The 27,666-nt window shown below is 37.3% G+C and overlaps 1 protein-coding gene across 5 annotated transcripts in view; it reads left to right on the top strand.

Annotated features, from left to right (window-relative positions):
• Positions 1–27,666, top strand: part of Cno (canoe) — a 59,531-nt gene that overhangs the window by 8,530 nt on the left and 23,335 nt on the right. For 2 of the 5 annotated variants that reach the window (XM_064034518.1, XM_064034517.1), the window contains exons 3-10: positions 2,420–2,548; positions 5,041–5,149; positions 6,428–6,618; positions 6,983–7,139; positions 8,032–8,157; positions 9,056–9,213; positions 9,902–9,977; positions 25,160–25,347. In XM_064034518.1, coding sequence (XP_063890588.1) covers positions 2,441–2,548; positions 5,041–5,149; positions 6,428–6,618; positions 6,983–7,139; positions 8,032–8,157; positions 9,056–9,213; positions 9,902–9,977; positions 25,160–25,347 — 1,113 coding nt within the window. In that variant the 5' untranslated portion in view covers positions 2,420–2,440. Of the gene's footprint in view, positions 1–2,419; positions 2,549–5,040; positions 5,150–6,427; positions 6,619–6,982; positions 7,140–8,031; positions 8,158–9,055; positions 9,214–9,901; positions 9,978–14,208; positions 14,349–14,420; positions 14,689–20,654; positions 21,391–25,159; positions 25,348–27,666 lie in introns of those variants that run through there. The other 3 variants (XM_064034519.1, XM_064034520.1, XM_064034521.1) reach the window with 3 other exon arrangements.

Genomic DNA, 27,666 nt, shown 5'->3' with positions numbered 1-27,666 from the left:
GCTAAGCAAGTGCACAGCGGTGCTTAACAAATACGTGGTGTCGCGTCGCGGATAGGTCCACTTGTTCCGCCCCTATGCACTTGCCGCGGGGGTCGATATGCCCATGGTTTTTGCACCCGCTTTTATTTTAACTCCACGCGTTCCCACGCTGCACTTAAACAGAATTAACCTGTTCAATGAAAACTAGAATGTTTATGTTTACTCATAAATTACGTTAGTGTGTTGCGTTCTTGCAGATTCTCATACCACATTGTTATATGTGGTTAGCTTCCTGGAATAATGTTTATGATATTATTTACGGGTTCTGTTCTACGCGGAGCAAAATTATTTTGCAATCATCCATGTCCTAAACAGAATCCGGTCATGTCAATAACCCATGAACAGTCATCGTCGGAGAGTGAAACAGACATTTCGGCAGATCACCTCCTGGTGAGCCACAGGAAGAGGCAAGGTCGGCGTCCAAGCGTGAAGTTCCGGCACACACTATAGACGCTGTGGCACTTAATCATGGACTGTTTCAATACAGTCGGTTATATTTGAGGTTTCTTTTCGCGTGACATCATGACAGGAATCAACCGACCCCGTTGGTCTTTAATTGATAATGTAAACGTTTCTTGTTATTTTGAATTTTACTCTCGGGCTATTATTATAGATTCAGAGTCATGCGTTCCGTCAGTTACAGTATCGATGCGTGTTTATGTTTTTAGTGAACGATCTGTGTTTTGAATGGGTCGGAGTTCCTCGCTCTGCCCAAGTGCAGTACCACGTAAGCTGCATTCAGGCAAAGCGGAAGCGAGCTCAACCATAACAACGTTGACGGCTGTTTCGTTTTCTGACAGTTAACACTAATAAACTGGTTCAGATGAAAACTGAGATGAAATAGGAACATGTTTCTGTGTAATTCTAAACTTAAGAGAACACCGGTTACGTTGTTAGTTACTGATGTAGGGCTGCCAGTAACTGTTTTAAAATACCTCCGTCAGTACACTTTTATGAAACTTTGATATTTAACCTTTTTCATGTTTAGTTGTTATTCCTTCTAATGGTCCAATGTCATCAACGCTAACCGCAGCAGAATCCTGTTGTTGAAGGTGTACCTGTATAACATTGATAACTTCAATCCTAAATTCGAATGCTCGCCGCGCGAGTATAGAATCAGAGTTTGTTTGTTTAAAATCACACGTCTGCTTACCTTTTTAGAAGAGAGAAAATTTACGGTCATTGGTGGTCGACCGTTTCATGATCGCTGGGGCCATATGTTTACGATATAAATAGGTACCTACAGTAATGCGCGCGTGTGCACATGATGAATGCCAGAAACCGCCCACAGAGACTTACCTAACGTTTTTAATGAAATTGAATAAATGCAATAGAGATTTTTTGCTAAATTCTGGTGCAATTAAAAGTTATCGCCAATTATACGATATTGTAATAGAAAGTTACCTGACAACCTTAGCCGCTTGACCTAGATTCATGATCACATTCATGGTTACCATAGTCACTGTGTTTGTTTGATTCAATACTAATGTTTACTATACATAAGCGAAATACTTTCTTTCCCGAAATAGTCGGCGTGCATTGTGAACGTTGTAACATGAATGTTACATCAATCAAAACGGCGGAAATACTATGAACGCCTGATCGGAACTCAGCTATTTTCCGAATCATCGCGCTTTTCGCATAGCATTTAGTTTACGTATAAAATTATTCTCTCGATTGTATCAGTCTCTAGAATTATTTGTTGTTGGTTCTTGTATAAGTGTTCTAGGTGTATCTAAAGTGACATAATTATTTAACAAATTATCGCTATTGCCACATTGATAAGGGCGACTTGTTTAGGTGCGGCTGATTGTTACCATACCTTTTTGTGGCTCGGGCAAACTAAATAAGTAAATATCTACACAATTTTTCTTACGATTTTTGAGTTTGATTTATGATTTAATTTTTAGAGCGGTACCCTGCAATTATGTCGATCTGGGGTCATCGTGATAAGTTTAGGTCATTAAAATTACGATGACATTAGGTCACACACTCTGAGCTGTAATATGAACAAGATAACTGTGTACTTAATTGTTGGTGTAGTGATAATTAATAAATAATAACGATGTGAGAGTGGCAATTATCGGAAACAATAAAACATCTATTATAGCGAGCGATTTATTTTGACGCTGGTAGTAGAGACGGAAAAACAAAATTGAGGAACTAGTAATTAAATAAACTAGTGTTTGGGTATGTGATAGTGAAATTACTTGATTAATACCCAATTTTGATCAGAGCACAAACTGACATTATATTCATACAGATCGATTCCTTTATTGATCCGCGCACCTGCCCCTAGTTGTTGCTGATTAATTTACCCTTGATTATCCAGAGCACTGTGTCCTTAGTAACGAGCTAATGATGTGGCGTGACGTTCCAGGCTGACTGATGCGGTGACACAATGGACGCGGCGGACAAGCGAATGCTGGAGCGAGAGGCGCTCCGCAACATGATCCAGCAGTGGAACGCCAATCGCCTTGATCTGTTCGCGCTCAGTGAACCCAATGAGGTAACCTTGCATTATACACCTTATCACCATCCACATAGGTTCCATTTCCCTTTTTGTTCAGCTAGTTAACATACGACATGACATAAATACGGTAACTTCAACATTAATAACTATGTTATTATCAAACATGATACTTATTTTCTGCATGTCTGCCTGGTCATACTCAAATTAGTCACAGCTCATCAAGTTTTTGTTAAACACACTCTAAGATGCATTATTGTAACAGACGTTAAGTGACTCATGAAAAAGTATCGAGCATGTATATTGACGTAAATAAAGGGTATACAATTTTATCAATGATAAACCCATTGATAAACAACGAAATCTTAAGAACCTGTTAAGTTTTTTGAAACTCGGATGGAGTGTCTTAAGTGTCACACTGATTTGATTTTCTACTATAAACAGATACGGTTGAAAATTTAAAGAGGAACATGTGTGTAACTCATGTCATAAATAAAACCAACAGGTACTTCACTATGTCAATTTTATTGATGTGTCACATCTGTTTTGGGAACCAAACGTTACATTTAGTAGAAGATCTAAGTTCCATAGCTGAAAATTAGGAACCTCCCAAGCACACAGATACAACCTATAACAATATCCGGAGAAAATATCGTGTGGTGCAGTGTTATATTCTCCCACTTTACGCAGATATCACCAATTAACTCATTCAGTTAGCCTCGCTAAGGAACTTGGTACCCATAAAGTGTTATGGCGGATGGACGTAAAGACTATCTAATATGGCATGTAAAGACAAAGAGAAGCAGTTATAAAAAAAGTTATCAGACGAACAAAAATAAACTGTTACTTTTAAAAAGATTATTATGAGATGCCATTTTTAACAAATCATTTCTTCTTATCTGGATTTCTGTCGACCTCTTTTTCTTGGCTAATTGCCAAGACATGTGTTGTAAAAGAATGTATGTAGGTAGTGTTCATAATGAATTACCACTTTCAAGTCATGTCCTATTTTTGATAATTTCCTACCAATACTGTTTAGGTCGGCAATAATTGCGGTCATTGATATTGTAATTTCAGACTTATCTAAGCTGGTTTCGGTGTATCGCTATACGATGTGTACATTCAACAGCTTCAGCCTGTAAATTGGTGTTATCCTTTCCTTGCCCTTAATCTAGGCCAGTGGTTCTTAACCGGTGGTCCGCGGACCACTGGTGGTCCCTGGAGGCATTCCGAGTGGTCCGCGAAGCTTAGCTTCGCGACGTTGCTATATGTTATCTAACTTAGTTTTTATCGACTTAAAATTGCGAGCGGGGATTTTCGCATGGACGTATATCGGGTGTGTCGTACCTAGTCCCCCCATTCATGAAAATGTATGTTTGGGCTACAGTTTACGTAATTTTGGTTTTGAGTTTTAAAAAATAATTAAAATTTCGCGCTCGCTTCGCTCGCGTATTCAGAAACTGTATGCCCTTTTTTTGGCATTTGTCAACAAACAAAAATTTAAGTACGTTTGGGCTAAATTTTACATAATATTTGGTTTAAGTCCGATAAAATTTCGCGCTCGCTTCGCTCGCGTATTCAGAAACTATATTATGGCCCTTAATTTTCCATTTGTCAGCAAACAAAAAGTTAAGTACGTTTGGGCTAAATTTTACGTAATATTTGGTTTAAGTCCGAAAAAATTTCGCGCTCGCTTCGCTCGCGTATTCAGAAACGACATAATATTTTGCCCTTTTTTGCATTTGTCAACAGACCAAAAATATTCGATTTAGGTCCGATAAAAATTTCGCGCTCGCTTCGCTCGCGCATTTGGAAACTACATAGACAAGTTTTTCTTTATTTGCATTTGCTTACCTACACAACTGACGACATGCGTTTAGCTTTGAGTATAACTGACCCAAAAATTCAGTTTTTTTTTTTATAAATAATAAAGAAATGAGTGCTAATTTAGGTAAACCGATGAGGTGGTCCCCGGCAAGCCAACTGTAGTTAAAGTGGTCCCTCATGTCAAAAAGGTTAAGAACCACTGATCTAGGCAAATAACACATTAGAATTACTGAGCTAAAGCTAACTACAGAGCTAATAAACTCGCCTTTGTTCCTAACATCGCAAGGCGTTTATCATGCAAATATTATACTTGATAAATATTAATATTTTGCGAAGATAACATCGCTGTATACTTAACTAAGGTTTATCGTTCAAAGAACCCACTAAGATAATTTTGATTCTATGTTATTTAAAACATCTCGCTAGTCTTTCTTGTAGAAGTATCAGACAGATGTATCCTTTAATTTTGATTCTATGGTATTTAAAACATCTCGCTAGTCTTTCTTGTAGAAGTATCAGACAGATGTATCCTTTAAATTTTTAAATAAGTCCTCATCCTTGCCATCAATTGGCCATCACGGCAATAGTAATTGGGGAATCACACATAGGAATATTATTAACACTGGAATGGAAATCGAACCCATGTCTCCATTTCACTGGTTAATTAATTCCAGACTAATATTGTTTAATTTTCTTATTTTCAGAATCTGGAGTTCCACGGTGTTATGCGGTTCTATTTCCAAGATTCGGGTCAGAAGATAGCAACGAAATGTATTCGTGTCGCCTCCGACGCCACTGTGAGCGATGTCATAGGTGAGACCTGAGTTATAATGACACTTTACGACCTAAAGCCGTTTCCACTGAACACACGAAGTACCGTAGTAACCCGCTTAGGCAATTTACTGCTGACTTTTCACTCAAGTGTCATTATATTTGTTTGCCATTTTTACTAGAGAGTTACTGAGAGGGTTTTAAGGACTAATTTGCCCACGAGATTATGTATGAAGGAAGAGTGTTGTTAGCTAATGTAGTCTACATTGCTTTTGTTATTACTATTGTTCTTCTGCTGAGTCCGTATTGTAGAATAAATAAAAAGTACATTTAAGCTAAGAATTGTGCAAGACTTTTTGCATACTTTATATCTCTTTGTGGTTATCGATCGCCGTTCAATCCACAGTATAAATAAACGGAAATTCTGTTTACTTTTCTTTATACTATTCCTGTCTCCGTCTTTTACATTTTTATATCTTACGTGACTGTCCGAGATATTAATATTATACATATATGTAACATAAGCTGGTGATTATTTTTTAAACAAAATATGTACTATGTGATTTTCTTTAAATGTAACTATCAATTTTCTTTGCGAGTTATGAGTGTCCAATTAATAGACATGTGTGTAGGTTGTATTAATATTTTGACGTCATCATAAGGTAGTAATTATGATGGAGTAGAGTCAACTAGTCACCTCCTTACATACCGACATACTTGTAAAATTAACGAGTCTGTACAACCGGATAACGCAGTTGATAACTTGCTATTACAAAATATAAACAACTTGGGAGTATATTACTAACCTACATCTGTGGAATGCAAGTTTCTGCACGGCAGCTTCACGCCAGATAACTATGTAGCGAAGTAAATATGGAATTCTTTGACTCTTCTGACTTACCATTCGATCATATTTATCCGTACCACTACTGCCTACACGCAAAGCCAAAAAAAGACAACTCAAACTGACATTACCCGAATGTCGGAAAATAAAGCAATAGTTTAAAAATGTTTAGCTATTCTATAAGACGTATGACCATCTGAGTATCTTCGCAGAAGACCATAAAGATATTTTTTTTTATTTGTCCGTAGGGCAGGCTTCAAGTCTTTCGACCAAATAGCCTAGTCTTTCGACCATACTGCCTTATCTTACGTAGTATTTATTTCATTCATGAAAGCTTTTTTTTAACTTGCAATGTATGTATGTAACTATGTGTGTTCGGGTGGAATTTTACAACTCAATTTTAAGGCACTTGCCCTCAACCGATTGAGCTGAAATTTTGTTTTACAATATTGTTATTTTTTTTGTGTACTCAACAGAGACGCTAATAGAGAAGTTCCGTCCAGACATGCGCATGTTGTCCCTGGGCTCGTACTCTCTGTGGGAGACGCACGGGCCGGACGACGAGCGCAAGCTGGAGCCGCACGAGAAGCCGCTGCTGGTGCAGCTCAACTGGCATGCCGATGATAGGGAGGGGAGGTTCCTGCTTAAGTGCCTTAGCAACAATGAGGTAGACTGCATTGCATTTTACAACGTTAAATATCAACTGTACCTTTACTGGGTGAAAAGTAGTTTCTAGGCTCAGTCCTATTGATACCATTTGTCTGTATCCAAAATTCATCTACATCGATGCAGCCTTTTTATCATGAATGCGTAAGTAATGAAAGCCCAAGCGCATTTACAATGTCTACGAAATTGAAATATATAACTTTATGGACTGCAGTCTCTAATGTATTACATTGGTAAATCTCTAATGTAATAAAGTTATGCTTTATACTTAGTCTTATTAATGATTTATAAGCTAGATAATGCAATTTACTGTATAAATATTATGCCTAGTTTCAATATTCTTTATCCTTATGTTATTGTTTCAGGTCCCGTTGTCGGCTGTGAACGACAAAGGAGATCAAAACTTCAAACGAAAATTATCGAAACGAGAGAAGAAAGAACTGAAGAAAAAAGAAAAACTATCGAGACTCAAATCCGACACTAACGATGAAAACAGACCAGTCGCCGAAAAACTTTACACAGGTGAACAATTACTTTTATTATTACGGACGCCGAGGAGCTTTGCTTGTCCGAAGTTGGCTACCAGTATGTCTGAAGTAGTGTTTTGTTTTACATATGGATGCGCGAGGCGTCAAATTCCGCAAACGCTTCCGAGAAGCAAAGATATTTGATAATAAACTGTACCTATTTGAAAACAATTGTAACACAATTCTATAAAATCTTACTCTATTGTATTTACAATCTTTCACAATACTTTGTGAATCCCAGCAAACAAATTAACAGAATAATATTGTATCGTGCAGCGGTGATTTACTTGTTAGTGATTCAAGCAGTAACTTCCTTTTTCTTTTGTCCTTCAAGGACAGTAATGTCGTGACACACTGTCCTTTAGATCTAGGTGAATACGTTATCTTATCTAGGTTTATTGCACGACTCGTATCTGTATTCTTCTTTCCTCTGATGCAAGATCAAAAATAACTTTTTTTTTGCTTATTGTGTCTAATCATATCACATTGAATCTTTAAGTCATTCAAGGAGAGCTAAATTATTGATATTGTCAATACCACATAAAGTTTGGTGAACCGTTCATTCCAATTGCTGAACAAATACCGTTTGTAGACTTGAGTTGAACAAACAAAATTGTTAAACAATCTAATTTTATTGCATGTCGTATTTGACTTTTGATACACGATGTAAAGGTATATAATATAATCATATCATCTGCCTAGTCTTTTCCCAACCTATCGGGTTCCAGTCTTAACCAGATGCAGCTGAGTACCAGTACATATTTTATTTGAAGCAAATACCATTCCTTATGACCAATCGACACGTGTGGCTGTTAGGTATTTGGCCACGAGCTCCTTCTCCATTATAAAGCTTGCCATTAATAAAATATTTATATTCTATTCATCAGAGTTGCCCGAGACGTCGTTTATGCGCAGCATCAGTAACCCCGAGGCGGTGATGCGTCGCCGACGGCAGCAGAAACTCGGCCGCAAGTTACAGCAGTTCAAGTCTAAGGACGGGGGACCTGATACAGGTAATAGGGCCATGTGCAAAGCGTACGCCTTTCTGCAACAATTTTCATTTGATTCCTGAAAAAAAAAGAAAGCACGAATAAGGACATAGATATAACTTTTAGTTGGGCGTAAAACACCTGCCAATTGACAATGCCTTGAGAAGGTTGAAGGTTCCGACCACCCGACTGCTTGAACTGAGAGAAACATCTTAGTAGTAGTGGTATACCAGTGCGCATCAATATAATCTTTATTCTTTGAAGCTAAATACATAAAATTTCTGTCTGTGCCCTCTTATTTCGGCCATTGCAATGAGTATTAATATTCATCGTTATTGCTATACCGTAGTGTCGCAGTGAACTTGACATTATGAACTTATGATGACGAAAGTGTTTCAAACATCTGCTCCTAACAATAAGTAGTTACAATAGTTACAATTTGTCTGATGAATCACCAGCACGGATGCGCGAACAATAGATAGAATGTTTTCAATTAGAATCGTGCACTTTACACTTCTAACGCCTAGACTTCACCAATTGGGGATACCACTGGGTGGTCAAGTTTGGATATCGAAATTCTTTTGGTTGTTTAAAAACGTCTTCGTTGGGTGGGTCTAGGCCTAATACTGCAGAAATTGTTTCCTCAACTTTAAACATATGTAAACCTTTGTAATTTATAAATATTCTCATATTCAACAAAATTTCATTAAATAAGTTCAAAATCAAGGAACTCGTCTTCTATAAATAACGTACAGTTGCTATCTACAGTTACTGTAAAACAAAGAAAAATTCCGAAAGCAATCACCATGGTGATTTCAGTAACTTGTTTACAAGCAAATAGGTTAGGCCTCATTTCAGTTCGTAAATACTTTTCAGTGAAGACAGTTGCTCTTCTAAAACTATATTTCTTTTGTATATGCAGGTGGAACATTAAGGGTGTATGGTTCAATACTCCGTCCAGACGTGTCGTATGTCACGCTACTGTTATCAGTCAACGATTCAGCAGCCACCGTGCTTCGGGAGACGCTTGACAAGTATGGCATGTCATACCAAGACCCACAGCAGTTCTGTATAGTACAGGTAATGTTGTTTTTTAATCACTTAAAAATAGCAAAAAATCCTCATGAATTAAATTGGAGGAAATGTGGGACAAATTTATTGCATTGTCTCACTTGAAACTTTGTTGCACACTTGCGAGTTACTGCACTTCTTGAAACTTATAATATGGTGTTCTAAAAGCAGCCATTTCTCTACTGTATTTAAAATAAATACCTATTTCTTAAAAAAAGAACACATTGCACTTTTGTAGATTGAAGCTTTTTATTAATGACACTTCATATAGAATATACATTGATTAATTGGCCGGGATGTCGTGACATACATTCAGTCACGCCATTCTTTATTGCTTTGCATGGGGAAGTTGTATTTACTCTTCACCCTTGTATTATAAAGGTAACCTACTACAGATAACTTGAGCTTTTCTTTTCAGTAGTCTGAAGATTCATTGCTTACAATTAATTTATCTCATCTTTTTTGCACGTCAGAATAGTTGGAGTTCACTTTTTTTCTCATAAAATAACTATGCCGATCCGAAGTTTAATTTTCATTTCTTCAAGTGGAGCTTAGGAGGGGAAAAGTGATAAGAACTGTTGTTTAGTATATTACGGTAGAATACAGATATATTAGTCACATAATTCATTACGGCAGAATAATAGATATATTAGTCGCATTATTTATATAGTGTATAACACTTTTGTTGTCTCTGTAGGAGGACAAAACCGACAATTCAGAGTACATACTAGAAGACGACGAGTGCCCGCTTGCTCTGATGAATATGACAAGAAGTGAGTATTGCATGTCCCTTACAATATAAAATGTTAACCCTGTTATACGATTGTCAATAGAAACTAACAATGTTTACAAACATACATCACATCATTCGAAATCAAGAATTGGTAATATTATATGACGTCAATGTGGTCTAAATCCATCTCATATTTTAATAAATATTAATTAACAGTTTCAAAAAAGAAGTTTCCATACCAAGCGCTCTAAAAGTTAGACGTGTGTTAAAGTTTCAAACGACCCACTTTTAAACATTGCATTTTAAAATAACGTAAGTGTAAGTATATCAAATGCATTTTGTGTAACTAATTTGCAAGTTTTATGTTTGTTCGTGATTTTATAACTTCCGCTTGCAAACTATGCAACTCTGCCATCGCGTGCCTGATTATTTTGTGCCCATAAATGATGGTAACGTCGACTATCGATTAGGAGAAATTGTTTTTTTATGTGGATTCAGAAACTTTGATAAATTGGTTTATTGGGTGGTTCATGTTTAAGGCAAGCTGCTTCGTTACCTAATGTATTAGCTTAGCTTAAACCTAGAAAACTGATGCGGACTTTTTGGCTCTCAAAGCCATCCACTAGCCTAACAAGATCTTCGTTGCAAAATCGAGATCATACGAAGTTGCAAAAATGATTGAAGAAATTGGCTATTTCAATAAAAGTTTTACGTATTTAAAAAGACGTTCATAAATATGAAAGAATAAATTAAATATTGTGAAAATGAATCAGTATTTTAGGAGGTATAAAAAGATTTACTTATTTTCGCAAGAAAAAGCTGAGAAAAATATTTCATTTTGCGAACCAACAACAGATGAAATTAGTAGGCCACACGTCTTGAAGTGTATGCTAGCTGCAGAGAACAACGTTGTTTAGTTTTCGTGTAAAGTGAAAATGAGATGGCAGCGCATGAGCCACTTGACCCATATGGACGGCATTGGAGTACGAGACGCTAGATATTCTAGAAAAATACAATGTAAAAATATCTGCTTCCCGCGTTTTGTTTAGTTAGGGTATCGTTAAGTGGCGTTCTGCAGAAAAGTTCACGGATCTTTCCGTATTTCTCATGAGTTTCTTCAGTTTTGTAGCTATTATCTTAGTTGGTTGCAAGATATTGTGCTTATTTTAGATTGCTCTTGGTAAATCCGTTGGTTGATATTTCAGCAGAGCGTTATCTGACAATGTTCATTCATGTTGCTTGTCGATGCACAACAGATATTGAGTTGCCCGTGAACGCTGATATTTAAATGTCACGGCTGAAATAATTCCGAAATGGTATGAATTCATAAGAAGTATATCAATCCCGAAAGGTTTTTATTATTTCAGCTATATTCTGACATTTCAAATGATCGTTCTATTTTGAAATTTCCGCCAATATCGTAGTAAAGCTTCCATATAGGAATTCGTAATACATAGTCTCATGAAAAAAGTTCCTTGAACCACTTTGATATCATGTGAAGGTAATGCAGGGTCGGATCACGCGCCTGTTTTATAGTTATATCGAACCCGAACTTTGAAGGAGTCACGGTTATTGAAAGTATTTGGGATATTAAACAACGGTGCTAGGGTAGGAAAAGTAGCGAGATGAATTATTTATCTAAAGTGCTCCATTATTGTTGTACATACTTCGGCTGCTTTTCTCTTTCCCTAAATTGATATTTCGTACTATTCTGCTACAGTCCAGTGAAATATGGAGGAGATTTAAATCCAATCAAACTTAAATGTGCCTTGAAAGTGAAAGGGGAGCTTTGTGTATTAGGTAATTAAACTAAAGTTAAATTGGAACTTAGACGTATCTGTTTAATTCCTGGTCATTAATATGTTTTAATTTAATTAAAACTACAATTTAACGCTACAATATTTTCGTGGAAAATGTAACTTTAAAGTCAATCTTTGCAGTAGATTCAAATCAGTTTTCAGAAACAAATAGCTTGTAGACAAAGACAGACAAAGAAAATTACATTTTGATATAAATTGATTTTGCGACATCCAATCCCGTCGTTTGCACCAGCGAATGACATTTCATCGGAGACGTGTTCGCGGCTATGAAATGGTTTAATCTCGCTGTGTGAAGAGATGCTCGCGACGTATTAATATGAGCAATTTGCTCATATCTGTCGTATGGTTAGTTTCCATTGCTTTTTTTCCTGAAAATATTATATGTTGAAAAGGAATGGTAGGTAAAGGAAGGTATTCCAATTAGTTAAATTTCTTCATTGCCAAAATCAATACTTTGGTACCATAATATGTAGTTGGTTAAGTAATGTATAACTAGGTTCCGCCTCCGGTAGGTCCTGCGTCCGAGAGGACTACTTTCCTCACGTGGGTAAAAAGTAGGTCCTTACTCAGGGTCTAGACTATCTTTGCACTAAAAAATCATTTAGGTAGTAGATTTGGCGTGAAAGGCGGCCAGACTGAGTTACTTTCGGATTTGTGATATAAGGAAAGATAGTAAGGATTATAGGTACATAGCTTCGCAATTTGTGATTCCAGTCAAACGTTATGTTCAACGTTCACGCATATTCGAATACCTTTTGAAGTTATTTCCCTATAGAATGTTCATCAGTAATTAATATGCAAATAAATATAATCTAATAACGCTGCCTATAGATTGGCTAACTTTAGTTAACTTCGATAGGAATCTCCGTGATAAAAAAATATTTTGGTAATACTCGAATATAATTTTTTGCAATTTCACATATTCTTAAAATGAAGCTCCAAACTCCTGCAGCAAGTTAGTTGGATATACTCTTTCTAGCTTAAAACTAGACCAATTAAACTTGAAAAGATCAACGAACTTATCTGTGTCACTTACTACAGTGATCAAAGAAAGTCCACACATTGTAGTCAGTCAGTTCGAGAAAGCATAACTTGGTTCATTACTTAGCGAACTTTTGTCTCACGGCAAATATCGAAATTGAATCTGGTTCGGCGTTCACTTTCGAGATGAACTTCGTCCCCAGTGTTGATTCGGGTTATTCCAGCTCTATCGGTCATGTCAACGCTAGTTCAGCTAGCATTGATGCATTGCGGCAAAGTTAATAAATAAAGGGCTGTTTCACATTAATCTATGCCTCATTAATTATGGAAATAGGTACATCACTTGCAGTTTCCCGCGATTCCGCTGGCGTTCTCAGGAAACCATTTCATATGAACAAATATCATCTCAATCTGTTCAGCCGCAGTTCTCTGTCAATTTAACAACTGTACTGTACACATTTTGTATTCATCTCATACGGTGCTTAGTACCTAAATATTATCATTCAATTAGCGTAATAGTCCTTTCTCTTGTAACACTCAAGGTTCACTAAACATTCATGCTAAAGTCAATCCCAATTTGAATTTCTGAGGACAAAGTTGCGCTTACATCTACATATTAGTTTATGAAGGTTGTTATTGAAGTTGATTTCAAAGTCAGCTTAGTTCATACTTTGCATTGTTTGGTGCAAAGATGCAAGATTGCCATAATAATATTAGTGAATTAGCTTCTGGGAATCTACAGAACACCCTCTTAATTTTGACAAAAAGCCCTATTCACTACAATGTTCTAAAATAAATGTGCCATTTATGGACGTATAAATCGAAATCGAATCTCCAACGGGAAATGAATGAGTAGGCCGTCGCGAATTGTCCGATAACGCTTTTTCATCAAGCCCGACCTACAAATTCTTTAGTAGAAGTTACGTTGCTGTATATAGATAGATGAAAGACGGAGCCCGAGATGCTTAAAGAGGAACAGTACCTACTTACTAAATTAAATTATTGGCCGTAAAGAGGGTTTTTGCTTAAGACCTCTCGTTGAAACTTCGTTACTCTCAACAGTATTGCATTTATTCAAATAATTTAGCTAGAAAGCTATTCCGGTTTAGGTTAAAAAATCTAGATCGAGTATCGAAAACTACACACACCGGTCTAATAAACACAAGTTTGGCACACAAGCACTCTCGAAAAACACCATTTTCAACCGACTTCCCAAAAAGTTAAAAGGTTCCCTACTTAGATTTTCATAATGTTTTATTTCGGTGCTTTTTGAGGAAAACTGATCTTCAGAACACCATCACGTAAGTAATCTCCACTTCTCAACTCAATGTCTGGCTTGTCAATCTTGCCGAATCGATTCTTGGTGAAAGTGTATGCAGTAATGTTATCAGTTGGTAGAAATAGTTTAACATGTTCGGTGGTTGCATTGTACCGGCGTGTCCAGTATTTCCGCGAGAAGGTCCCTCTCTTGGTCGGACAATGCTCGCCGTGGCTCACAATGGGAATACATGAGAGGGAGCGTGCGGGCGCAGGACGCGGCAGTCGCCTCGCAGACGCCGCGCCACGCGCCTCACTTACCGCGCGCCTCGACATGGATTGGGGCCTCCGCCGTAAGTTCGCACGAAAAAACTTTTTGTTCAAAATTTGCAATGTGATCGCCGGCTAGGCCCTCCGCGGCCACCGCCGGCGCCGCAGCCGCGATCGAAGCAGATAGTAAACAAACGCATGTGGCCGACAGAGTAGTCTGACCGGTGTGCCCACAGATGCCGGTCGACCGGCCGCCGGTGCCGGTATTTTTAACTCGTTTCGCGGTTCGATGTCCGTTCCTTCGAGGAATCGATATGCATAATACCGTCCTTGAAAGTCTCAACTTTTGCAAGAGTTGAATAGAGTTTATAGTTTCTCAAGAACCCAACAATCGATGTCTTACATATATTCTGGTGCACGACTGTAAGTTGCAAACTTGTTTTGTCATTATCTTGTAGTACTCGCTGCGTTTCCGTGTCATGCGGAAGTCCCAAACTTTCTAAATCATTTTGTGTCGTCACTCGTCACCGATCAAAGCTTGTTAGTGCTTCTTTTGTCTTAAGTTCCACCAGTTTTATTTCGCCAAGAATGTCACGATTAAGAGCACTTTTTATAGCTGAGCCATAAAGTGGTGTCTTTCTTTCTTCTAGTTACTATTTGACCTTTAGCATTATTTGTTATCGAGATAGATCCCTGAAGGCGACTTGTTAGTAAAGATAAACGATTGAGTGTACGTGCTGAGAGAAATTGTTGAGTTATGACGCGCGGGTATCTTGCATGAATTTATGGCATATAAGAAATAACAACCTCAAGAAATGGCTATCAAAGCAACATTTTAACATTATACGGTGATATGAAAATATTCATTGTAAATGAACCAGTAACTCACTTATGGATTAAATTAAAGGATTGTAGATAAGAAAGCCATTGTTTGTCTTTGATCTCATTAATTGGCGCTTCCGTATAAAATTTTTGAGTAACTGAAAAAAAAAAACTTAACCGTTTAATCGTAAACAATTGCAAATTGGCATAAATCCGTTGGAGGTTAAAGATATTGTGAAAGGGATGCAGAGCTTTCAAGCCTTTTCATTAAGAATACGAACTGATTCAATGTGATAGTTTTCATTAGTTCAACTATTGTTATGTACTTCTTTACGTAAATATCAAGTTTTCATAAACATAAGACGCCACTAGCATGAAAACGCTTCGGTTTAAATAGTCTACTGCACAATATCAGTTGCATACATGCGCTTATTTTTTAGAACCAGATCATGTTTTCTGCTCGATGGAATAGAATACAAAGCGCATTAGAGTATTATCACTACCTTCGGCGTATCACGGTGAAGTAGGTCGCGAATAATGGCATCCAATATCTTCGTGCAGAACCTAATACAGGGTGTGACACGGTGTATTCCCATAGCACTTGGTTTTTACTTTATTTGCGACATCAAGTTGTAAATGTCAAGGCAAGAGGCACTTATCCTACACCTGCTCTATTAACCCAATAGAAACTGTGTGGAAGACGAATAGCTTGTGTATTTAGCTAGGGAACAAACTGGCGGATAATGTATGTGCTTGACCCTTCGCTCCGCGCGGGCTTGTATACTTATACTTGGCTATATCCTGCCACAAATACCATACACATAGGTACACCTACATTGTGCAAATGCATACTTTGCTACTTGCTTGTTCAATTTATTATTAGACTTCGCCAGTTAATAACTCTTGCCATTCTTTAGTTTCTTCATTGTTGTTCTTATGACCCGACACAATATTGTGTCCCTGCAGCTTTTTGTAATTTACCGCGAGAACCCTTGTTACTTAACAAAGACAGTATATTAAGTTGTTTCTATCCTATCTTAACTTGGACTTTGAGGTTCGTAATTTAATAAAAGTTTTATCAGGCGCCCAACTTTCCTCAGTTAGATTTGGACAATCATCTCAATTTCTTTTGCGTATTTCTTGTAGAAACGGACACAAAATATTATTGCCCATAGCGTAAAACGTAACTGCTTAAAATAAGTAAATCGGAAAGTATTTTTAACTAACTTCAGTTTAGAACTGTGTGTGATGGTGTTGATTGACGTGGCAGGAAACTAGCTACTAATACCGGCACCAAGACTAATTAGGATGCTGTATTTTAAGCCAAGTTTGTTTACAAAGTTCTTGCTCTATGGGCTGCATAATCTGATGTTTTGCTACGTTATAGGTACAAATACAGGCATACCCGCATAAATAGAAGTCTTCTTAATCTGGAAACTGTTTCGAACCGAGAAACACTTTTACAAGTAATATAGCTTGTATCCCCGAGAGAATTCGGCGACTAGACGGTTCCCCTGAGGGTTTACCTAAGCCATTTCGACGTTTCTCACAAGAGCCTACACAAAGCGGACCAATAAAGTTTGAAGTGCGCAACAATACATATACAAACTACATGAAAAGAAAATACGTTTAGTTAAAGATAAAGACGAATACTACGTGTGTCAGTAGACATCAGTAAATAAAGTCTTCATAAGGATAACAGGAAGAATTTAGGTCACTATTTACCACCACCATAATGATACAACCAATTATATCCGTATGAACTTAACACGATGTGACTTCAACCGTACAAGAAGTTTCATAGAAATCGTTCAATATTTATGCCCCGGTGCGTTGACTTTATTTGCAATTCAAAGGTCACGGCAAAGCATTGTTTACAAGTTTAGAAACTCGTAGACCAAGCGACTAATTAGAAATTTACCCTCGTCCAAAATCCCAGGTCCCTTAACTTCATCAAATTCTTTCATGCATAATAAAATCGACAGTCTAACGAGCGACCGCAGATTTTTTCAATTGTCGTTATCCGAATAATTATTTCGTCGGAAACGTAATTACAGTGCCCTACTCACAACACCGTTTCCCCGCATTTTTCGTACATTATAAGGACACTTAAAGCTCGTAATATGTACCTAAAAGCAATTTTCTGCGTTCACTCGACACGTCACATTATTTTCGTATTATCATAGGCTAGACATCAACGCTCTACAAACTACATGATAGCGTTTAAATAATCTAGTTGCCACAGGAAAAATAAACAAGAATATTTTTCTTCGTGTCAATAATACCGTTTGTAACAAAAAGTATGACACTGGATTTCCCTAAAGAATTCGAATGAAGTGGATTACCGACTTCCTGCTGACAGTGTAAAGTCTCCTGGGGCCTAGCCGAGCCCTCACCCATAAAGCTACTTGCCTAGAAATAGTATGCTATGACATTGTATTGACATCCATATCTGTACGAAGTAGATCTAGTGACTGCTTCATAGTTATAGGATACATCCATGTTATGGCCATGAACCGTAACAATAGACACGGGAAATCTGTACTGAACGCCACGCTTCATCACAAATACATATAAGCCGTACAATATTATGTTGTTGATGGTATTATTTTAATAGATATCATAATCTAAAACTTACGACAACAGGTTACATGTTCAGATATTTTGATCTATAAGTTAAACGAGAACAGCCTACACGACGTTCGCACATTATTAAGGCTCTATCTTTATTTTGTTACTTCAGTTTTATGCACTCTGGGAGGTTAGTAACCCATAAAAATAATCAATACTTATGCAATAAGTTGCTGGTGGTAACTATGGCACATTGATAAGTCGTTAGTCTTAATATCATCAATTTTAACTAAAATCATAATTATGAATGAATTTAATCATAATTATGATTTTATTCAAATCTTTAGAAAAGTTTTAGAAATAGCCGAAATTATAACAAGTAGAAGGATTTTCTATAGATTGAAGATTACCAGAGCTGAAAGGATCTGAACAATTATAACAAAAAGAACTTTAAAAGAAAGGTTTGTAACAACTCTGAAAGCAACGCAACAAGGCGGCTAGTTACTCGCACAAAGTATCCTCAACAAGCCTCCATTCAAATTTTAATTTCACGACATTCGCTTCAAAGGAATACATTCTGGGATGATCTGGAAAATCAAAGGTATACCAGTTGAAATTCAAATTTATTAAAATGTTTCAGCGTGGCTGATTTTTAAAAGCCTTACGTTTAATATTTTGAATTGAGATCAGAAGTCACGAAAATTGGGTATATTAAAATATTACTTCCATGTCATTCTTGCACACAAACATATATGAATAAAACATTAAAAGAACCTCCGCTTTTCCTCGCTTCCAGAATGAAAATAGAAATGAAAACAGTTTCGTTTGTTCCCAATGCAACAAGGAATAAAATACCCGTCATCTTTTATGTCCACATCTATACAAATGCGTATAATTTTAAGAGTGCTAATTATGCAGAAGTTCAGAACTTCAGTCTCCACTGAGAAAATCTTTTTGTTTTTTTTTACGTCTTAACTAGGACAAGGCCCATTTCTTGGATGAATTCAAGTGCTGAAAATGTATTCTTAAAGTTATAGCGGATGTGGTGGATGGATTGATATCTAGCGAGGTTCAACCATATGTTGTGTATTGTACCTACTAGGTACTTCTATACTTGAATAGTATAATTCTCCTTAGATGTATTGTTGATTGTCGATCCCACATTGTCGGTCGTCGATACACAGGAACATGTGTCCGCCCGCCCTGCCCCGGCCATACGTTCATTGTTATGTTTACGCAAGGTTCGACTAGCTGCCGCGACCTAGCGTGCCGGCGACATCGTTCATCGTCAGCATGTCATATGTTGCTGCACCCACCTTCCGTTGATGTTATCGCAGCATTCATACACACGCATACTCTATAAGAGTGTACTGCGCATTGTTACGACTTCAATTACGCAAATTTTTCCATGCATAATGTCCATGTGAACGACGTACCTATTTGCATGTGGTAATGGTATCTCTGTGCTTTGATTTTTTTCTAATGTTTATTTGATAGGTCTCTTTCGTGAATATTTTAAGATCTTCATAATTACTTCGTTGCAAAGGTCGCAGTTCAAAATGACAGCAGTAATTACTGGATTTCGATAGTTTAACTTACAGGCGGATATATTGACATTAGGTATTTGTTTGTTGCTCATATATTATTTTCTGAACTTTTATAACTAAGTAGAAAAGTCGGAAATTAGATACCCTCTTGTATGTACCGACGATATGATGATCGCTAAATTGCTATAAGAACTGTACTTACTGATTAAGCTTTTACCCTTCAATATTGCCATCCAAAATAACCTCTAAAAGAAAAAAAAAAGCGTTACTCAAAATAAAGTGTAATTTCAGAATCATTTTCGCCAATGAAAGGAAAAGGGTGTGGAATGGATTATGTTATAGAGATGTAGATTCGTGACCTTTTAGAAAATGAGGTTTTCTCCTATATGAACCCGACGGTCCCATATCATTTAGTGTGTAATGTTGAGTGGCGTTTGGACGGAGCGATCGCTATCGGGCCGCTTTACAACACTTGTATGCCAAACGCTTTTAACAGTATTATGCCTACATCTGGATATAATACAGAGCGTACATCTCAAAACGGAAATGCCCATTGTTATGGCTCCGATAAATACAACTTAGACGTTGGCACAATAGATAAACTGGTTCAACTGTCGGCTGTTAGATCCAATCGACACTAATCTGAAATAGTATTAAACTAAAAACAGCAGTTCAAGTCCAACTAAATGTCAAAGCTGTAAATGTAGTAATTATTCAGTTCGACACGTGAAATAAAATGGTTTCGATGGTATCGGGGTAAGTTTGTCGTTGTTGGATATTATTTGTGAACCAGCAACAGGTGAGGCAAAGTGATTATACAAATTCGGCAGGTCACGCAGGCACGCGACCGCAACGTGGACGTTACTCTACCGCGCGCCGCCATGCTGTTGGCTCGTCTACAACCTATCTTGAGAACTGTCATTTCCTTTCATCGTTGACCACCCTCGTCAAACTGTGCCATTTCTTGTTAATTAGTTTTGGGGACATGTAGGTCATCACCCAGTTACATGACATGATCTGTCCATTCTGACATATCAATTTTAGTTAATTACACCCTATGAAGATGTATTTGGGAACTATCAAAATGTGTGTTCCGTCGTGAGGTTAAATCATACTCTATGACATCTATCGCATACGAACCGAACAGGGAAAAGCTTTCTCAGATTTGATTTTAGTATTAAGACTTCTGATATCATATTCTACATAAACACCACCAGACCTCACGCCTTACAATAATAATAAGGACAAACGTAGGTAATCCGACATGTATTATGTAGCGGCGTTTAGTGGTCATATAAAATTAAAGTGGACAAAACCAATAAAGTAGTCCTTAACCTGTATTGCATTATGAGTTGAGTGGCGGCCGGCTGGCACCGGTGGTACGTTACGTGTGACGTAGTGGTGGTGTGGTGTGCCACTCCGTCCAGTTACAATTAGACCGCCGGTCGGTTTGAACTTACTACGCGCTACGCTTTTATACTATTCGGCCGGCAATGGCTACAGAAAATACTTATAGCGCTCACAATCATGCTTTTCAGTAGATCCTTTAGTTCTCGGTTACGAAATGATAAAAAGGAAGTCGTGCTAGGTAATCGTTCCTCAGGTTATACAGTGGTTATACTTATACGTTTTGTATAAAGTGTTCTTGTCCTGTGTTCAGTGTTGTTTGTGTTATTCTTGAGTGCAATATTAAATTCTTTCTCTAAAAATATTAAATCCAAAGAAGTAAAGATATGAGGGATCAGAAGTATCAATTCCCTATTTACGCGACATGATTGCAATTTATGAAGCATCTTTTTCATTATCATAGTGATGCGAGTTGTATACACGATAATAAAGCATGTAGACCATTAGAGGATGCGACCAGGTCCCAGGCGGACGTTCCGCACACATGCGGCAATAGCCGTCTTGAAGCGGACGAATATGTCTATGTGCAGTATACTAAACGTAACAAGCACCTATTCCATGAAATACGATTAATGTTAATATTTCATTGCCTGTTGGGTTTAAGTATTGATTTTGCCATTCTGCTGAACCCATGTGCATTGTTTATGTATGTGTATTATATTCCACAAACGGCTCCATAAACCACATTTCCATTGTATATTTGAGCTCAAACAAGGCTTACATTGCCAATTTTGTGACTATTGACCCGGTTTCCAATTCAGATATCCATGTAAAGCAGGTACGTAAGTTCTGTGTTGTGCGTGTCTTGTTATTAGTTGCTAATATGCTGAAACTAGTTCTGAATATAGACTGAACTTAAACAACAACTTCCATGGTAAACAAACACTATAGATTTTCTTGAAAAAAGTCAATAAGTGGCTGATTTATTTTGTTCCAATATCGACAGAGTGGCGCCCTCGATTAATCACGAATTATTTCTTTGTTTCCATCGATCATTACGATCAAAGGCGTCTACAGTATGATTGATACTGTTTAATATTGTGTGTATTGCGAATGACTGATCGTGACGAGGCTGCTTGTCGCTAAGGTGAAAATTTCCTTTTCTTTGTGTGTCGCTGCCATTAATTACCTGGCTTAATTACTCAACTCTATAGTGCTGTTTTAGTGTCCACCTTTGTTCTTGTTGGGTAGTTTGCACTATAAACTCTTTCTCTATGTATGATATTTCTACCTTCATGTTTGATATTTCGACGAAATATTGTTGTCTCCAGAGATTCTCATTGCCGCAAGGAAATCAGGTGTTATGCCTACGAAAGTTGTAGCTCGTAGCAACTCTCGTAGCTCCAGTAGAGCAACGGGACAATGTAGACACTAATGATGTTGACACTAGAGGCGGCTTGTCTCACTCGTAGCACGTCCCCCCTTCCTCCCCCCTCTCTGCGCACGAGCCAACACGCCTTCGAGTGCACTTACCTAAACACGGAGCCACTAAATGTAATAGCACTTCCGAATATCCTCAAATTGTGTTAAGCTATCTCATCGTCAGTTTGTAAGTGGCATTATGTATATGCGGCGTGAGTGCTTAGCTGCCAACGAAATCATGTGATCTTAGCTGCTGAAGAAAAGTACGTAAATTTCGTTTCGTGGAAACTACCAAGTTTTCTCTTTGTTACTATAGTTTAATTATGTTTACCACCCCACGTAATGAGTCCGTCTCACCGTCCCAGTTGGGTTAATTATTTCTTTATTCATTAAGCTAATGTGTGTTCTGTCTCGTGGGTCAGCTTTCTGTTTACAGCGAGTGTAACAGGAACTGGTAAATACTATAAAATTACGGTTTCCGACAAATATATTTTTGGTATTAGCGATTATTAAATAGCCGCAGAAAAACCTGGAAGAACTAAATACAGGTTTAGTTTTCACAAAATAATTAAACGGTTTCATTTATCCTACTGTACATAGTGAACACGCGTCAGGCATATTAGGGCAATGTCCCCTAGGATCCATTGTGGTACCAGCTTATACATTATGTACATGTAGATATACAAACTACAACAACTACTATTGGTCCCCGAATAAGTTGTGGTCAAGTTAATTAAGTAGGTCCGTAGTTAAATGTAATTCGTGACAGTAATCTGCACGGTCTTAATTACTATTAGGTACTAACGACCGTGTGAAGAGTGCCTCATTAATGTAGTTGTTGCAGTGTCACCGCTGAACGTGAGGTCCCGGGTTTGACTTACCATGAATATCCACTGTCATAACTTATAAAAGTATAAAAGTCTAGCTGTGCCCAAAGCGAACTAAATAACGAGTTTTGAACCTCTAAAAATTTCGATTAGACATGATGTTCACTAGCCAATATGGGCATTGTTCAAGAGCAAAAACATTTCAGTTTACAAACACAAAAAAATGCTTTCAGAATTTTCGCCCCATATAAGTTTGCAGAAAATGTTCCAATGAGTTTTTCGTCAGGAGCTAATCCATTATGGATTCGCGTTTGGGTTACACATTTATTCGTAAAGGCATTCCTTTGTAATACAGACGTGCTCGCCTTATTATCCCGTAACAATACAATTGAAATCTGGATTTCGTTAAATCCAACAATGAACGAGAGGTTTTAAAATAATAACAATGTTTATTTATACCAACTTTATGTTCATGAGATGTCATTCTGATAAAATGTTAACTTCCCAGATTGCTATGGATGCTGACATTTTACTCCCAGGACTGTATACTGCGTAGTCGATTACAGATTCAACAACGAACACGCATTATTATTCAGCCCGTACCCCAGAGTGGAGTAGAAGTTTCCTTAACTATGTAATTTTACAGAAAACTTGAAGGGCATCGGCTGTCGATGTTGTTTAACTGTACATTACAACATACACGCTTTACTTAGTTTAAAGTATGAAAAATATATTTGATATTTTATTTAGTTACCCAGTAAACTAGGTCGTTGATGTAGAAGTTGGGAACTTTTAATTACCGATGTTGGAGCCGTAGAATGACGAACATAGAGTCACGGTTGCGATTTGGAAACGTACCGGAACCGAGCTGCACGACGGCGGCGACGGACGGTTTATTTTATACACCTGGATGAACTAATTCTCACAGTACAATATTCTACTACCTACATGAGATTTTTCGAGGATTTCTTAAGCAAACGGTCAGGATTCAGATGAAAATAACCTTTGCACACAGAACTAAATGGCAAATAAAACTAGAGATATATATAGACCGACTTTGTTGTTATGTTAGTAGGGATTTCGGCAATTGCTTCATTATACCATTCCGTTGTCAAGTAAATATACCTAGTACAAAACGCAATTACCAGCGCCTGTCGACACATTCGATCGTCATTTGATTATATTGTTAATACGCCTGTGACCTGCCGTTAAGGCGTCGACCCAAATAAAACCATGTTATTTATGTCTTACTTTGAATAGTATTGCGCTGAACTTATGTGGGAACATGTATGTCAATGAGGAATTAATGCATATAAAGTTGACCAGTTTCAGTTGATTAATAACGGATAAGTGCTGAAAATAAGTATGCGAAACCTTCCTATTATTAAAGACGGTTGCAGCTAACCTTTATTAAAATCACGACGGATGACGTCAATTTCTAAATTCAGATGATGAAAAAACTGACATATTTTTTATAAGACGATGCGGAATAAATTTTCCTTGTGAAAAACAGAAGAACAGAAGGAATGAATCGTCTTGTGGCACGGTCCGCAACTTTACTTAGGTATAGCGTGAAAGTGTCATGGCTTTAACATTTACATTTGGCATACATTATTACAGTCCACTATCTCGGCCCTCCACGGCCACCCTGTCACAAAGACCAACTTTCCTCGGTTGCTTTCCATAAATTATGCAATTTAAAAATCACCGCTGTGCTTTTCCACTTCCACCGTTGAAACTATTACAACGTTTACATAACTAAAAGCTTGTCATGCCATGACTGAATTTTAGATTAGTTTTATCATGTTGTTTTTTATTGTACAATAAAACAAAACATAAGATACTACTGGAAACATGTAAATTACTTCTGTTTCATTAATTCACTTTTTGATATTTTGTTCCAAAAAGTTAAATACCGATCCATAAAGATCAGTTGACACTTTGGTTTTATAGTTTTCCGCATGTGTTATTGTGATAAAGTTCAACAATATTACATATGCTTCTCGATTAACGGACAGTCTGGTCCGTGTACTCATGGTGAAAGGTTGATTCAGCCTTTCGAATATTTGGTGACTAAGTAGAAATGTATTGAACTTTACCTAAACTAAATACATAAGTTATTGCCAGTATGGTTTGTGAACTTATTTTAACCATTGACGTAACACGAGAAAGGGCGCTTTCTTGGAAAAAGTGACTATGCTTTAATTACTTGCCGCACTGTGTCTTCTCTTTACTATACCGGCTTTACTGTACTCAGAGCCTGTTGTTCCTTCTAATACTTCTAAATGTACGTGTGATTGTTGTGTTTTATGTGCATTTAATGATGTATTGAGTGAATATGTTTGTGCGTTGTCGTAGGCTCCATCATGTTCCACGTGCGGCGGCGGCCAGCGGACGTGCAGCCGCGGCGGCGCAAGAAGAAGGTGGGCGCGGGCACCGGAGCCGCTGGCGGTCGGCCCGGCAACGAGCCCATGCTGGTGGAAATGTCACCAGATGCCACGCCACTGGAAAACGGACGACGACTCAGAATCACGGACGTGGTCGAGGTTCGTACTCAATTAATGCTAGGACTCCCAATAACCAATTCCAAGCGGAAAGAAAATGTGTTTTTTTTTTGTTTTAGTTTTTATCTGTGTTCCATCCAAATCCGTCAAAGCATGATTGATAGACACACATCCAAACTACAACATTTATATTCTAGTAGGACAAGTTGGTTTGTCTGCGACCTTTTTCCAACTATGTACATGTACGAGAGTCTGATTGCGGCAAACTTTCAAAAGTTTGTTTAACATGTTAGACTTCAAGAGTAGTTGAGGCGAGCCATGCATAGATGAACGATCACGATTGACTTTTCAAAAATATACTGCGTGGAACAAAAAAGACCAGTTCACCCTTCCAATATGAAATCATCCCGTAATTTTCCTTCTGATACGAATTTACTAATTCCTAGCCTTGTTTCTGAAGTACATTGCTTACACGTTTACTATCACAATGCTCACCATGGATCACCTATAACGACTCGGTACGCGATCCCCAGACGATGATCACCGCTAGACAGAATGGAGGCTATACCATTTTAATTATTTACTCTCCAATTTATGGCTGAGAGTTGTAATAGACAAGCGGATAGACGTCTCGGTCCGACAAAATTATAGTTAATGTAGCCTGGCTCTACGTTTATTTAGAAAAATGATAAGAGTATTAAGGAGACAAACGTTGTAGTGGCATTTTGCTTTTAGCGCTTCTGGTATTAAAACTTATGGTTTAATTTAAAATGGCAAATGGTATCCATAAAACTGACTACAAATAGTGTATATTATTACGAAATAGATTGCATTTCTAAAGTTCAGAATTGGTGATCTAACGCTTTCTATGACTAATACTTTATACTTTCATAAACAAAGAATAGCTGTTCAAAAATAAACGTTCACCTGTCCTCTGGGAGCCTATATTGCCAGTGGGAACAAATAAATTTTAAACATGCATGGAGCAGTTTGTATTAACTCTTTGATGTTCAGTAGAGCCACTCGCAATATAATCCCGTAGTGATTTCATTCATACCGTATACAATGTAAGAATAGACAATAGCATTCAACTGACAAATGCCTACAATAAACAATTTAGAGTAGTTTCTTGTTCAGTTTGTAGTTTCGCGAGGGAACAGTCAGGTGTGCTGGCGATCGATGAAAGATATCAATGTCGTTCGGTCAAACACATCATGTTTTATATTCCGACAACATCCACTTAAAAAGGCATTACTCGCCCACTGGGCGCAGCGTCACGCTGAAAATTGTTTAATTGTACTGAGTTATGTTTTATGCATCAATTAAAAAGAAAAGCGATGTATTTTTATAATTTCATGAAGCTTACGAGCCACGAACATGCTGACATTTAGACATGAAGGACTGCGGTGAGTTTCAACGTTAGCTATTTTCAGTGATGTCCGTCTAGTTAAAATTGCATTTTATTGAAAACTTCATTTCTTCAACAATATACTTACTGCTGAAAATATTATTCGATTTGATTGTACCTATTTTTTAGTTTTTGAGCTTGTTAAAAAATCAAAGTACGATACTACTTCGTAAACATTTTCTTTTATCTGATATGAGAAATTGAAATAAATAAAAGACACAATATAAAAGGGCCCACGCTTCACCCAATTACTTGATAATTTTTAAATTAACATCGAATATATTTTTTGTTTTCTCTAAAATTAATTTCCTTGGCTTACAGGGAATTAATTTTCTTAGGCAAGAAACATTCCCCTTCATAGAAATAAAACAATAATTTCGTCACATTTCTCCCATAATTCTGAACACGGACTCACAGTTTTCTGTACAAGAATAATTCAATTACGTTGTTAACGCTGCTCAAGTCTCGAGCTTTATGAATTTAATAAACACCGCTTTCGCGTCAAAGTCAATCCGTACTAACATGCTCAGAGTTCCCTGGCATATTTAAATTACGACTTCGAGCTAATTTGTTGCCAAGGTAATATTTATTTAATCAAAGGATCAATATATTTAACCTTGTAGCATCTGTTACATTTTCAAAGAATTCGCCCTGTAGCATTTCATGACGGTTAAGTTTTTCACACAAACTCATTGCATTTTATAGTTGAAATTCCTAGAATTCACCTTGACAACCTTGCACTACTATGTTACTGAAAATCAATGCCAAATCGACACGTGATCGTTATGAAGCTGCAAAAGTTTGCTTTTACCTTGGATCGCACTCATCCTTGAATATATCCCCTTTCCTTAAATTTGGAAAACAGAACTATAACGTTACCAATACGTATATGTTGTCGGTGAACCTGGGCCTAAATACACAGATAGAATCTATCAGCCTCATGATAATCATAA

The sequence above is a fragment of the Helicoverpa armigera genome, chromosome 4, assembly GCF_030705265.1.
Source record: "Helicoverpa armigera isolate CAAS_96S chromosome 4, ASM3070526v1, whole genome shotgun sequence".
NCBI lineage: Eukaryota > Metazoa > Arthropoda > Insecta > Lepidoptera > Noctuidae > Helicoverpa > Helicoverpa armigera.
The sequence above is the reverse complement of the archived record's forward strand: the minus strand, read 5'-3'. Positions and strand labels throughout refer to the sequence as shown.